This window comes from Cherax quadricarinatus, chromosome 37, assembly GCF_038502225.1.
Source record: "Cherax quadricarinatus isolate ZL_2023a chromosome 37, ASM3850222v1, whole genome shotgun sequence".
Lineage (NCBI taxonomy): Eukaryota > Metazoa > Arthropoda > Malacostraca > Decapoda > Parastacidae > Cherax > Cherax quadricarinatus.
Genome location: NC_091328.1, coordinates 15,847,872 through 15,861,850, shown reverse-complemented (window position 1 = coordinate 15,861,850; position 13,979 = coordinate 15,847,872). Strand labels below are relative to the sequence as shown.

The 13,979-nt window shown below is 37.2% G+C and overlaps 1 protein-coding gene across 1 annotated transcript in view; it reads right to left on the bottom strand.

The window, feature by feature from the left end:
• Positions 1 to 13,979, bottom strand: part of LOC128704202 (uncharacterized) — a 396,156-nt gene that overhangs the window by 69,966 nt on the left and 312,211 nt on the right. The window contains exons 30-33 of the mRNA XM_070091735.1: positions 12,710 to 12,907; positions 12,349 to 12,546; positions 6,388 to 6,502; positions 1,691 to 1,747 (exon numbers count right to left, since the gene is read on the bottom strand). Coding sequence (XP_069947836.1) covers positions 1,691 to 1,747; positions 6,388 to 6,502; positions 12,349 to 12,546; positions 12,710 to 12,907 — 568 coding nt within the window. The remainder of the gene's footprint in view (positions 1 to 1,690; positions 1,748 to 6,387; positions 6,503 to 12,348; positions 12,547 to 12,709; positions 12,908 to 13,979) is intronic.

Here is a 13,979-nt window from a genome sequence, read left to right as displayed (position 1 = left end):
AAGATACGATACTACGTGCCGCAAAATGCCCTTCTCACACTATACCACTCACTTATTTATTCATACCTCACCTATGCTATTTGTGCTTGGGGATCAACTGCAGCAACACACCTAAAGCCAATAATAACCCAACAAAAAGCTGCAGTAAGAATAATCACTAAATCCCATCCCTGGCAGCACACCCCCCCACTCTTCAAAGATCTAAACTTACTCCCAGTTCAGTACATCCACACTTACTACTGTGCAATCTATATCTACAGGGCCTTAAATTCCAATATCAACCTTGACCTAAAACGCTTTCTTGATAGTTGTGACAGAACCCACAGGCATAACACCAGACACAAACATCTCTACGACATTCCCCGTGTCCGACTAAACCTTTACAAAAATTCAATGTATGTCAAAGGCCCTAAAATCTGGAATACCCTACCTGAGAACTCTAGAACTGCAGACACATTCATCACCTTCAAAACTACCATTAGAAAACATCTTATCTCCCTGATACACCCCGTCAACTAACTACACAAATACCACCTGGTGGTTCACACTTACACTCGCTCACTCATTTGACCATAAACAGAAATATTAATCTCAGTCTTAAAATAATGAATCCTGTGATACTCCAATACTGAAACTATATACTGTGCCAAAACAAAAGCATTCACATTGCTAAACTCATGAACTAGTATTTAGTCACTTAGCCATAATACCAACTTACCTCATAATTTGTAATATTTTACATTTAAGAATAAAACTAAGTATGCCCGAAATGCCTAGCCATGCTAAGCGTTCTAGTGGTACACTCTGTAATCACAATTTTACTACATGTAAACCAAACAATAACCAAATTTCTGTAAACTCAGCATTTTAATCCTTATAGAGAATAAACTTTGAATTTGAATTTGAATTTGAATGTTACAGAATTGTTTCCCTTTACTTAGGGCATATGTTACAGAACATTCTGGCAGGATGACACTACCATTGGTATCAAAATTGAAAGGATGTTACACAATGGTTATTTTCAAGGTTTTTAACATTTCTTCGGTATCTCCTGTGAGTGGCGGCGTATCTGAAGCATGCTTGTAACTCAGATTTTGGCTTGCAACTCAAAGCAAAAATCGACCAAGCGACAGCTCGTAACTCAGAAAAACCATAAGTTGGGGAACTTGTAAGCGAAGGTACCACTGTATTCTGATGCAATAAAACAATGTTCACAAGTTTTAGGGACCCCAAAAATTTCAAGGATACCAATGGAATTAGTCACTGTCTGATGTTTTTGGGTTATCCTAGGTAATTTACACATGGTAAACTAGGTATGATAATTGTACTTATGTGTAACTGTACCTAAATAAACTTACTTACAAAGTTAGTTTTCAAGCTGTTTAAAATAATACGTCACCCATTCATACAACAATGGTAATAAACATTTTTCATTTTCAGTTTTCATAAGGCAAAAGGCTCATTCCATTATAAAATATAGGTAATAGCAATATAAATGTGACTTTATAAAAACAAAATCTGTGGAAACAAAGCACACTGGCATGCAGTTTAAGTGAAGCAATGAAAATGTACTGAAGCAAATAACTGAAAGATTCATTATCAAGAATGATTCATTATCAAGAACAGTGGAAGCTGGGAAGTGTATTTGAGGGCAGAATGAGGGGACAATGTCTTTGATGTTCTGAATTACCTTGGGATTGTAGTGGCCTGGTCCTGCTCTCTCTTCTGCTGCACTCCTGAGACATATCTACAAGACCACCTCCATCAAAACTCCAGCAAGGAGGCTACCAACCCTAAGGTCCTTTGCTCTCATAATTGTTAATAATTGTTCACACTGAATTTTTAATGTGTTACAAGAATCATAAATGGTTCACTCCTGAGCAATATCAAGATTATCTTTTCAAAGTATGAACATGGATGATGGTTAATTTACTTTGACGTTAATCATGAATGTATCAGCAAATAAAAGTTTTTAAGTTATTTACTAATAAAGCAGATAATATTTGATTATGTGCCAATATTAATATAAAAAAAGAAAACTCAACTTCAAATGGAGTCTTTCTTCAGCTAAAAAGATAAAAGGACCTTAAGATTGTCTAAATGCATGCAATCACCATTCAGCTACAGAAACCTGGTATGGTCTACTTTCAAAGGCAATTCATTTGAGTTAAGATAAATGTAGCATCAATAGAACAAAGGAAAAGTTGGATCCATATATTGTAGACATCAAAAATTAACATCAGTCTAGTTAGTAAAGTCAAACTACTAGAGCATCAGTAAATGATGATGAAACAAGCTTAACAGTTGTAATTATTACTGTATAATGAGAAAGGTTATCTAGTGCCATACTAGGCTCTGTAAATACATAAACAGCTAACAGTTGAAGATTTGAACTACTAAACACTCTAGAAGACCTTATATCATCTATGCATTCAACTCATTTGTAAATTAAGTAGTAACATTAGCTTCCAACATTCCACTGACTACACATACAGTATTATCATGTGCATCATCTAATCTATGAGTGCCATATCAACAGGAAGTGCAATGTGCTAGTGTAATATGCAGACACACACTGCAGACAGTAACAAGACATACTATAACATTTATATAGAGCACACAACTTCCTTTTATGGTTATATTGTTATACATGAAGGAGGAATCTTCTAAAAAACAGTACCTTGAAAGACTGTCAGCTCACTATCAATTTATTCACAGAAAATGAAGTACTGTATATTAATTTAAAAATAAATATTATAATGAGATCTAAAAAGTAACCAAAATAAACAAAATTAGCCTTTATTTATATAATCTGCTTCCCTAATAATGCAATGAATAACCTAATATGAAAATTGATATACCTAACAATAAAATACTGATTTCACTCAATATTCTCATGAAACAGTACAAAGAAATTACCTTGTACAATATATGCATTTCAGAAATTTTGTAAAATTTATAGCATCAAAAAATAATAAGAGTAACATCTACCAGTATTGTTTTGTGTTAATACTATTTTTAATTTTAAAATCTGTTTATATACTGTAATTGATAAGACTATAAAATTTTTTATATAAATACAACATCTGAACAAAATTATTTGCAATTATTTGAACTTACAAATGAAATATGTTGCGTATATTTTGCTTTTTCATTATTTTTTACATGGTTAAAGAGGACAAACCTGTACTTACATATTAATTTCCATTTCCCTTGGGCAAGTTAACTGTGAAATAAACTTGTATCACCATAACAATATTATCACAATAACTATAAATACTTGAATCACTATAAATCTAAGTGACTACATCATTGATGAGGGTAGTGTTGGTAATTTTGGTTATACCATCCTCATGCTCAGTGATGTACAGTGGTTGTAAAATGCTCTACTTGTAAATGAGGAAATTTACATGCTAGCAGTTTATCTCTATTGCAAATTGGATCCCTGAAAGGGAGTGTCTTGATGATAGAGAAAGGCTCTTAATCCAAGGAACTGGAAATACAGTTCATTCCTTCATCAAAGACAAAACTAGGCTGAGGGAATGATTACTTCATCTTCCACTGTCTGCTGCATACATTTCCACAGTCTTCATATTATGTAAGTGTAATATACAGTGGTCCCTCGCTTTTCGTAGTTCTTGGCAATCGTAAATTTCGCCAATCATAGGGGTATTTTCGTATAAACATGGACTCGCTTTTCATAGGTTGACTCGCGAATAGTAGTTCGTCCAGGACGCTTACGCACGGTGTGAGCCGGGGAGGCCTCCCTACCCAGCCAGTCTGGCATTGTTTACCAGTGAGTGAAGGTCCCCTCAAGTGCTCCTACGAAATATTTCATAATATTCCACTCATTTTAGTGCTTGCAAGTACTAAATAAGCTACCATGGCTCCAAAGAAAGCTCCTAGTGCCAAGCCTGTGGTAAAGAAGGTGAGAAATATGTACAGTGACAAAGTCTTGGGCCATTTTAGGGAAGTGTTAAAGAGACGCCAGAAACAGAGCTCTCTCCACAGTTACTTTGCGAGACAGGACTAGAGTGACTCTCAAGGTGGTCCTAGTGGCATTAAGAAACAGAGAAGAGAAGCAACCCTAGAGAAGCAATTGGTACCTGAGGTGTTGCTGGAAGGGGATTCCCCTTCCAAACTGTAAACAATCCAATCTCTCTCCTCCTCCAGTCTCCCATACACTAAGAAGAATCTCCAATAAAGGTAAGTGCTATGCTGTTAATGTTTCATTCATCATTTCCCATTGTATTGTTTATGTACTACATGTATATTTCATGTAAAAAAATTTTTTGTTTTAATACTTCTGAGTGTCAGAAACAGATTAATTGTATTTACATTATTTCTTATGGGGAAAATTGATTCGCAAATCGTATATTTCGTTTATAGTAGCTCCTCCAGGAACGGATTAATTACGAAAAACGAGGGACCACTGTACTGATAAAACCACTGGAAGGTAAAATGTCTACAAATAGATACCCAGATGTTGGACATGTCTCAAATTCATCAAATGTGATGTGGTATAAGCAGTGTAAGGTGAGGAAGTCAGTACTTCTCTTGATACCAAATCCTCTGCCTCATTTGTTTTATGTTTAAACCTAAAACATTTTTCTAGCATTTATTATAAAATTGAATTGTTCATTAATACTTATCTGAAGTATTACAATCATAGTTCATTAATACCTAGGAAGTAAGTTGGTAGACAGCAACCACCCAGGGAGATACTACTGTCCTGCCAAGTGAATATGAAACAGAAACCTGTAATTGTTTTACATGATGGTAGGATTGCTGGTGTCTTTTTTCTGTTTCATAAACACGAGGGATAACAGGTATATCTTGCTACTTCTACTTACACTTAGGTCAAACTATACATGCATGTACACACATATATGTACACACCAAGTAGCGACCAGTGAAGAGGCAGGGCCAGGAGCTGTGACTCAACCCCTGCAACCACAACTAGGTGAGTACCTATCTGGGTTTTCTTCTATTTTCTTAACAGTTCATATTCATTATTTCCTCATATCTCCATGGGGAAGTGGAAAAGAATTCTTCCTCCGTAAGCCATGTGCGTCATAAGAGGTGACTGAAATGCCGGGAGCAAGGGGCTAGTAACCCCTTCTCCTGTATAAATTACCAACTTTAAAAAGAAAAACTTCAGTTTTTCTTTTTGGGTCACCCTGCCTCGGTGGGATGCAACCAGTTTGTTTAGAGAGAAAAAAATTATTAATAATGCTTATTAAGTCAAGATTGCATAACTATGTAGATGCAATTACAATTATCCCTAGAACCTACAGGAACATTAATTGTAATTCTTTCTTTCTTTCAACACACCGGCTGTATCCCACCGAGGCGGGGTGGCCCAAAAGGAAAAACGAAAGTTTCTCCTTTTGCATTTAGTAATATATACAGGAGAAGAGGTTACTAGCCCCTTGCTCCCGGCATTTTAGTCGCCTCTTACAACACGCATGGCTTACAGAGGAAGAATTCTGTTCCACTTCCCCATGGAGGTAAGAGGAAATAAGCAAGAACAAGAACTAGAAAGAAAATAGAAGAAAACCCAAAGGGGTGTGTATATATATGCTTGTACATGTATGTGTAGTGTGACCTAAGTGTAAGTAGAAGTAGCAAGACATACCTGAAATCTTGCATGTGTCTGAGACAGAAAAAAAAAAGACACCAGCAATCCTACCATCATGTAAAACAGTTACAGGCTTCAGTTTTACATTCACTTGGCAGGACAGTAGTACCTCCCTGGGCGGTTGCTGTCTACCAACCTACTACCTAGTATTAATTGTAATTAGCTAGGTAAAATATAGTATTATTTAAACATATACAGCACTGCATAATTGTACTGTGAAGCTCAGATCTAATGCTGGTGATATTCAGCACAGTACAGGTGTTACAAAAAAAAAAATAATGAGTTTACTCCTTCCGACTCCTAAGCTTCACTGGAGTTTGTTAGGTTACTGAGATTTATACTCCTCAACTGAAAAAACTTTGTTATTTATATATGTAAATGCCCCTTGCTGACCTATGCACACCACTAACAAAACTTCAAGCCTCAAAACTACAATGAATAAGTACGATCCTTTGTCTTTTTGATGTACAGCACAGTTGGTAACTGTACTCTTGAGCCGATGATTGAATCCTTTGGTATTAGTTCTTTGGTTTGTTACTAATTCCCTATCACTGCTAAAGTAATTTTACATTAAGTTCAGGTAAGACTTAATCTATATAGACATAAATTTAACTTGAATAACTCATTTTTCCCACTAGAAAACAAATAAGTTCCCAAACCAGAAGCATCAGCTAACAATTTTGTGTGAATGTGAGTGTGAATCATAGAAGGTAAAATATAAATTATTCATGTGAGTGAGTACTGACCTGAACCAGTCCACATTGGCTTTAGGTTGAGGAAGTCTGACATAAGCAGTGCTCTGGTGAGGGGCAAGATCAACCATCACATCACTTGGGCACTGGATGAATGGCTTCAATGTATCTGTTGATAAGAGCACAGAATTTTAGCAAGTTAGCTGGTATTTTGTAAAAAGCCAGGAAAAATTTTACTAATCATTTTATAATTGTTTAGTACATGATATCCTGATTTGTAAAGCACTCCCCCTCCCCCTCCCCCCCTCCAAAAAAAAAAAAATCCAGTTTTCAGAAACATGTCAAAAAAAAATAGGAGTGGCAAGTTAGGACTTTTTATTTATTTTTTAATTGCTACTGTTCTGATCAAACATGACATGTCAATATGACTATGTTGACATGTCATGTTTACAGACACCTGTAAAAGTACATTAGAAAATGTACTTTTACAGGTGTCTGAAGGCTACTAATGAATGTGAATGGTAGTACTGTACTGTCCTACAGTACAATGGACCCTCGTTTTTCGTAATTAATCCGTTCCAGAAAGTGTGACTATTTCCAAAATTGACAATTTTCGAAACCATTTTCCCCATAAGAAATTATGTAAATACAATTAGTCCATTCCAGACACCTAGAAGTATTAAAACAAATTATTTTTTTTACATGAAATATAGATGTACATACACAATACATTGGGACATGATGAGACATTAACAGCATAACACTTACCTTTATTGGCGATTCTTCTTAGTGTATGGAAGACTGGAGGAGGGGAGAGACTGGATTATTTACTGTTTGGAAGGGGAATCCCCCTCCATCAAGACCTCAAGTACCAAGTCCTTTTCTGGGGTTACTTCTCTTCTCTGTTTCTTAATGCCACTAGGACCAGCTTGAGAGTCACTGGAGCCCTGTCTCGCAAAAAAAGTGTACAGAGAGCTCTGTTTCTGGCGTCTCTTTAAATCTTCCCTAAAATGAGCCAAGACTTTGTCACTGTACATGTTGCTGACATGGCTTGCAACAGCTTTGTCAGGGTGATGTTTCTCCATAAATCTTTCCATCCTACCCCACATTTCAAAAATCTCCTTAATTTCTGAAGAAGGCAACTTCTTCCATCTCTCTTCCTCCTTCTCTGCAGCAATATTCTGAGCTGTAGTCTGTTGCTGTTCCAGCTGAAGCTCTTGCAGCTCCTCAGTGGTTAGCTCTTTGTTGTGGTCCTCCACCAACTCTTCCACATTCTCCAAACTCACATCCAACCCCATGGAACTCCCCAATGCCACAATAGATTCCACAACTGCCATAGGCTGTTCAGGGTCAGCCCCAAACCCTTCAAAATCCCTCTTGTGGACACAATCTGGCCACAATTTTCTCCAAGCAGAGTTCAAAGTCCTGGTAGTCACTCCCTCCCAAGCCTTACCTATAAGGCTTATGCAATGGAGGATACTGAAGTTATCCTTCCAAAACTCTCTTAGGGCCAAGTGAGTGTCTGATGACACATTAAAGCACCATTGAAACACTGCTTTGGTGTAGAGTTTTTTAAAGATTGAACTGATCTGCTGGTTCATGGGCTGGAGGAGAGGAGTGGTATTAGGGGGCAAGAACTGTACTGTGATGAACTCACACTCCTCCAGAATTAGGTCATCCAAGTTTGGAGGATAAGCAGGTGCACTGTCCATTAGCAGGAGGCACTTGAGATCAAATTTATTTTCCAGGAGGTAATTCTTCACACTGGGGCCAAACACTCCATTGAACCACTCAACAAAAATTTCCCTCGTGACCCATGCCTTATTAATAGCTTTCCAAAACACAAACACTTTACTCTTCGTAACACTGTTTTTCTTGAACGCTCTGGGATTTTCAGAATGGTACACTAATAACGGCTTCACTTTGAAATCCCCACTAGCATTACTACAAAACATGAGCATCAGCCTGTCTTTCATTTATTTATTTATTAATTTGAACATGATACATAGATGTACAAAGAAATACAGTGGTTAAGTGTAACATGCCAAAGCCCCTTGTATGCAGAGCATAATGGGCAGGCTTAAAATTAACTTAAGATTAACTAAGCAATGATATATTCAGTAGTAAACATTATTGTAAACAAATAACAATTAAGCACAAATGAGTATTTCAAAGAAAGGTCATATGGTCATTTACTGTGTTGCTGTGCATTCAGTAGAATGGAGTATTCTGTTAGGTAATGTAATTAAAAATAACTAAGTTTGATTGGGTCACAGGTTAAACATTTATGAGATACAATTATTCAGTATTTATTTAGTTGTGGGTGAGTAATGATTTTTAAGAAGAGACTTGAATTTATAAACAGTGTTTCTTTTATATTCACAGGTAATGAATTCCAGATTTTTGGGCCTTTTATGTGCATTGAGTTTTTGCATAGTGTGAGATGGACACGAGGAACATCAAAGAGCGATCTGTGCCTTGTGTTATGGTCATGTGTTTTGTTGAGGTTGGTAAAGAGACGTTTGAGGGAGGGTTTATATCCAAGTTAAGTGTTATATGTATGAAGTAGGTACAATAATAAGTATGGATGTTTTGTATGGTGAGTAGGTTTAGAGTTTTGAATATTGGTGGAGTGTGCTGCCTGTAGTGGGAATTTGTTATTCTGACTGCAGCCTTTTGTTGGGTAATTAATGGTCTGAGATGGTTTATTGTTGTTGAGCCCCATGCACAAATTCCAGAGGTGAGATAGGGGTAAATAAGTGAGTGATATAGGCTTGTGTCCTGGCGGTCCCTTTTCCTCCTGAGTAATGTAGGTCCTCTATGGCATTTTCTTCCAAAAGAGGCCTGTTTCGTCACAATTGAACATTTGTTGTGGTTTTAATTGTTCAGTCTGTATGTACTCCTTGAATTCACTTACAAATTTTGTAGATGCAATTTTGCTCAAACTGGCAGCCTCGCCATGCCTTATCACACTGTGTATGCCACTACGGTTCTTAAATCTCTCAAATCAGCCTTTGCTGGCTTTAAATTCACAAATATTAGTACTCGTTGCAGGCAATTTCTTTACGAGATCGTCATGCAACTGCCTAGGCTTTTCACAAATAAGCGACTGCATAAGACTATCTCCTGCTAATTGTTTCTCGATGATTCACACCAACAATAATTTCTCAACATCTTCGAGTACTGGCGATCTCATTTTTGTCAGCATATTTACCCCCTTTAAGTGGAACAGAATTCTTCTTCCGTAAGCCATGCGTGTTGTAAGAGGCGACTAAAATGCCGGGAGCAAGGGGCTAGTAACCCCTTCTCCTGTATATATTACTAAATTTAAAAGGAGAAACTTTAGTTTTTTCTTTTGGGCCACCCCACCTCAGTGGGATATGGCTGGTATGTTGAAAGAAAGAAGAAGAAAGATTTACCCCCTTTGCAACAACAGCTTCCTTGATTTCCTTTTTCTTGGCCACAATGAAAGCTATGGTTGTATGGGGTTTCTTATACATCCTGGCCAGTTCGGCCACACGTACGCCACTTTCATATTGTTCAATGATGTTTTTCTTGAATTCAATCGTATTTCTCACCTTCTTTACCAAAGGAATGGCACTAGGAGCTTTCTTTGGAGCCATGGTAGCTTATTTAGCAGTTGCAAGGACTAAAATGAATGAAATATTATGAAATATTTCATATGAACAAGTGAGGGAACCGTCACTCACTGGTAAACAATGCCACACTGGCTAGGAAGGGAGTGGGAGGCGGCTCGGGGCTGTGAGTACGCGTCCGGGACGAATGACTATTTGCGAGTCAAACGATGATTCGCGAGTCAATGTTTAGAAGAAAAAAACGTTATGATTTCCGAAAATTACAACTTTTGAGCCTTACGATTATCGAGGGTCCGTTGTATTCATCCCAAATAACTTGATATTCAAAGTGATGAATTCTAAAATTTGTATCAGCTTTTATAGTTGAACCATTTACATGGTACTCCTATCAACAGGTTCCTGTTCTATCAAGGTGTGCAATTTACTCTGACATTTTTGTCAGCATATATATACCATATTATTATTATTTATTAATATTTTTATTATTATTGGGTTCAATACCTTGTTTTTTTGTCTTCATGGTAATGATATTTCTGATCCTGATTTACTTGAAGCCATCAGAAGGGCAAATGTATCTCTGATTTTTAAACGAAGGCTCTGTGCACAGTGGAAATTCTGTTTCAGGCTCAGAAAGGCATGACATAGGGACAAACTTGTATCCAAAAGCAGGTTGAACATGCCCTCTGGCACTATTTACAGTGCATAATATCACCATTTGTTGGTTCTGTTCTGGGTCCTTTCTGTAGTTTCTTAGCTGTGAAGCATTTCCTAGCATTGCCAGATGAATTTAACCCTTTGAGGGTCGACAGGCCCTCTCAGAAACTCGTTCTCAGGGTCGGCCAAATTTAAAAAAAAAAAAAAAAAATTTTCTTATGAAAAGATAGAGAATCTTTTCCCGATCATAATGACACCAAAATTATGAGATTTGATGGAAAACTTACGGAATTATGCTCTCGCAAAGTTAGTGGTCTCGGCGATGTTTACGCATCGGCGATTTTGCCCACTTTGAGCCATTTTCGGCCAATTCCACTGTACTAGTCGACAAAAAACATGAATATTTCGCTAGAACTACATTTTTTCTATTGAATAAGTGCAAGAAACCACCCATTTACCATTCTCAACTATCCAATACAGTGGTCAGAATTTAGCAATTTTGCCAATTTTACACAAATTTCAAAAAATGCCAATTTCCAAATAGGGTCCAGAACAAACAAGAAATACATTCCTGGCACTAAAATGATATTTCCTCTGTTCATTAGTCATGTCTCAAGGCCCCTCTTACATTCTTTTGCTTTCCACTTTGAATTTTTATTCTCACAAAAAATAGAAGATTTACTGTTATGCAGACTACTGCATTAGTGTAAAAATGGTATAAATCATATTGGCGCACTTACAAAAGAATATTAGACTCACCAGTTGATGTGTATTGGACGCTTGGCATGATTTGTTTACTTTTGAACTTTGGTAAAAATCGAACATTTCTGGTACTTTGAGCTCAATTTCAAGGTACTTTTCATTGTAAAACCAGTCAAAATTATCTCAATTTCTATGATATGCCTTCCATTCTATAAAATGAGACCAAGAAAACTAGAATACAACAATAAATACCATACGAAAATACAATGCAAAGTTGCTGTTTTATTCCAAAAAAACGATCAAAGTTTTTTTTTCTCATTATGCACTGTGTGCTGCAGGATTTTTTTTATACTGTGCACACTGACCACATAGACCCATTCTTTCATATGGAGGCCTACCAGCCTTTTCCCGCGAGATTTGACGGCGCTAGAATTTATGCGTACTAGTACGTCAAAAACCCCTGCGCGTAAGACATACTAGTACGTCCGAAACCCTCAAAGGGTTAAGTTTGATTCAATAACACTATTTTCATGTGCCAAGAAATGCAGGATTTTATTTCACTGGATTATATTGGAGAAGATGGCTACACCACTGGTGCAATATGTAACTGAATCTCAGTTATTTCCTTTCAAGTTTTAAAGAATAAGGCAAGACAAACACCATCACCTCCCATTATTCGCCTGCTAGCTATTCACCACCACTCACCTCTGACCATATAGAATGCTATCCTATATATGCAAGTGTTAAACAACTTTTGTATTGTATGTGAACTAAACTAAGGGTCAAATTTTCATTCCTGAATATTTTCTTTCTTCCTTAAGTGATGTAGGTAATCTGCCCTTGCAAGGCACCAGCAATAGTTCATAAAAAGTATGATGAATACTAAGTGCTTTTTGTGTGCAAGACAAGTTTTGGTCAAGGTTACTCCTTATGTAGTGTATATTGTAGCTATAATTTGCAGACTTGCCTAATGATTATAAGTTAATATACAAATAATTTTAAGTGTTCATGTATTAACTTGAATTGTATAAAAAACCAAATCAAATAAAGTAAATTCAATAACCTTTTTCACAATAGGGGCTGGGAGACTCTGGCGACCATGTGCCGCTGGGCTGACATGTACGGACTGGATTACCAACTACACGAAATCCAGATGAACATGATAAATAACAGTGTTGACCCACAACTGATGTGCGGCGAATGCATCTCTTTGGAGACACTCTTCCATGCTCTACCTCTGCTAACATTGAACATTTCACAGCTGTACACCAAAGACAAAATAACAGAAAATGATGGTCTTTAATGTCATTGCCATATCAGGATTTATAAAAAAAAAGCACACAGGAAAACAATAAAATTATATAGTTTATGACACCATATACAGTAATATTGTACAAACTATTCTTCAAATGCTGTGCTTTTACCTTGACATGTGACAGCATTATTGGACCACATTCCAGTATTAAGGCAAGTTGTGTTGGGATTACCATGGAGTGCTGCACTCTCAGAGCAAGTGAAGAAGCAAGTGGTCCCCAGAGGGTATGCTTCACCCACCAGGTGCTCTGAGCAAGTCATTTCACCATGTAAAGGTGCGACAATTACTGGGCAAAACACTGGCTTATCTAAAAAAAAAAAAATTGTGTTAGAGATCTCAATACAAGTTGATAGAGTGGGGTACAACTTTATTAACTATTACAGTTAAACTACATAAATAAATTGAGAAAAGACACTTATGTGAACTCTTGATTTAACAGACCAATGGTGGGGAGGGGGTGTTCATTAAAGACAATTATTCATTAAATCCCAATTATGGGAATTTTTGTTTTTTAATGAACTGGCCATATCCCACCGAGGCAGGGTGACATAAAAAGAAAGACAAAAAATTTTCTTTTTAAATTTAGTAATTTATACAGAAAAAGGAGTTGCCAACCCCTTGCTCCTGGCATTTTACACACCTCTTACAATATGCATGGCTTATAGAGGAAGAGTTCTTTTCCACTTCCCTGTAGAGATAAGAGGAAATAAAGAACAATAACTATAAAGAAAATAGCAGAAAACCCAGATGGGTGTGTAAATATGTATGTGTACATGCATCTACTTACCTAGTTGTGGTTGCAGGGGTTGAGTCATAGCTCCTGGCCCCGCCTCTTCATTGGCCACTATCGGGTCACTCTCCCTGAACCATGAGTTTTATCATACCTCTGCTTAAAGCTATGAATGGATCCTGCCTCCACTACATAGCTTCCCAAACTATTCCACTTCCTGACTACCCTGTGACTGAAGAAATACTTCGTAACATCCCTGTGATTCATCTGTGTCTTCAACTTCCAATTGTGTCCCCTTGTTGCTGTGTCCCATCTCTGAAACATTCTGTCTCTGTCCACCTTGTCAATTCCTCTCAGTATTTTATATGTCATTATCATATCCCCCCCTCACTCTCCTGTCCTCCAGTGTCATCAGGGCAATTTCCCTTAACCTCTCCTCGTAGGACATAACCCTTAGCTCTGGGACTAGTCTTGTTGCAAACCTTTGCACTTTCTCTAGTTTCTTTATGTGCTTGGCTAGATGTGGGTTCCAAACTGGTGCCGCATACTCCAATATGGACCTAACGTACACAGTGTACAGAGTCCTGAATGATTCCTTATTAAGATTGCGAAATGCTGTTCTTAGGTATGCTAGGTGCCCATATGCTGC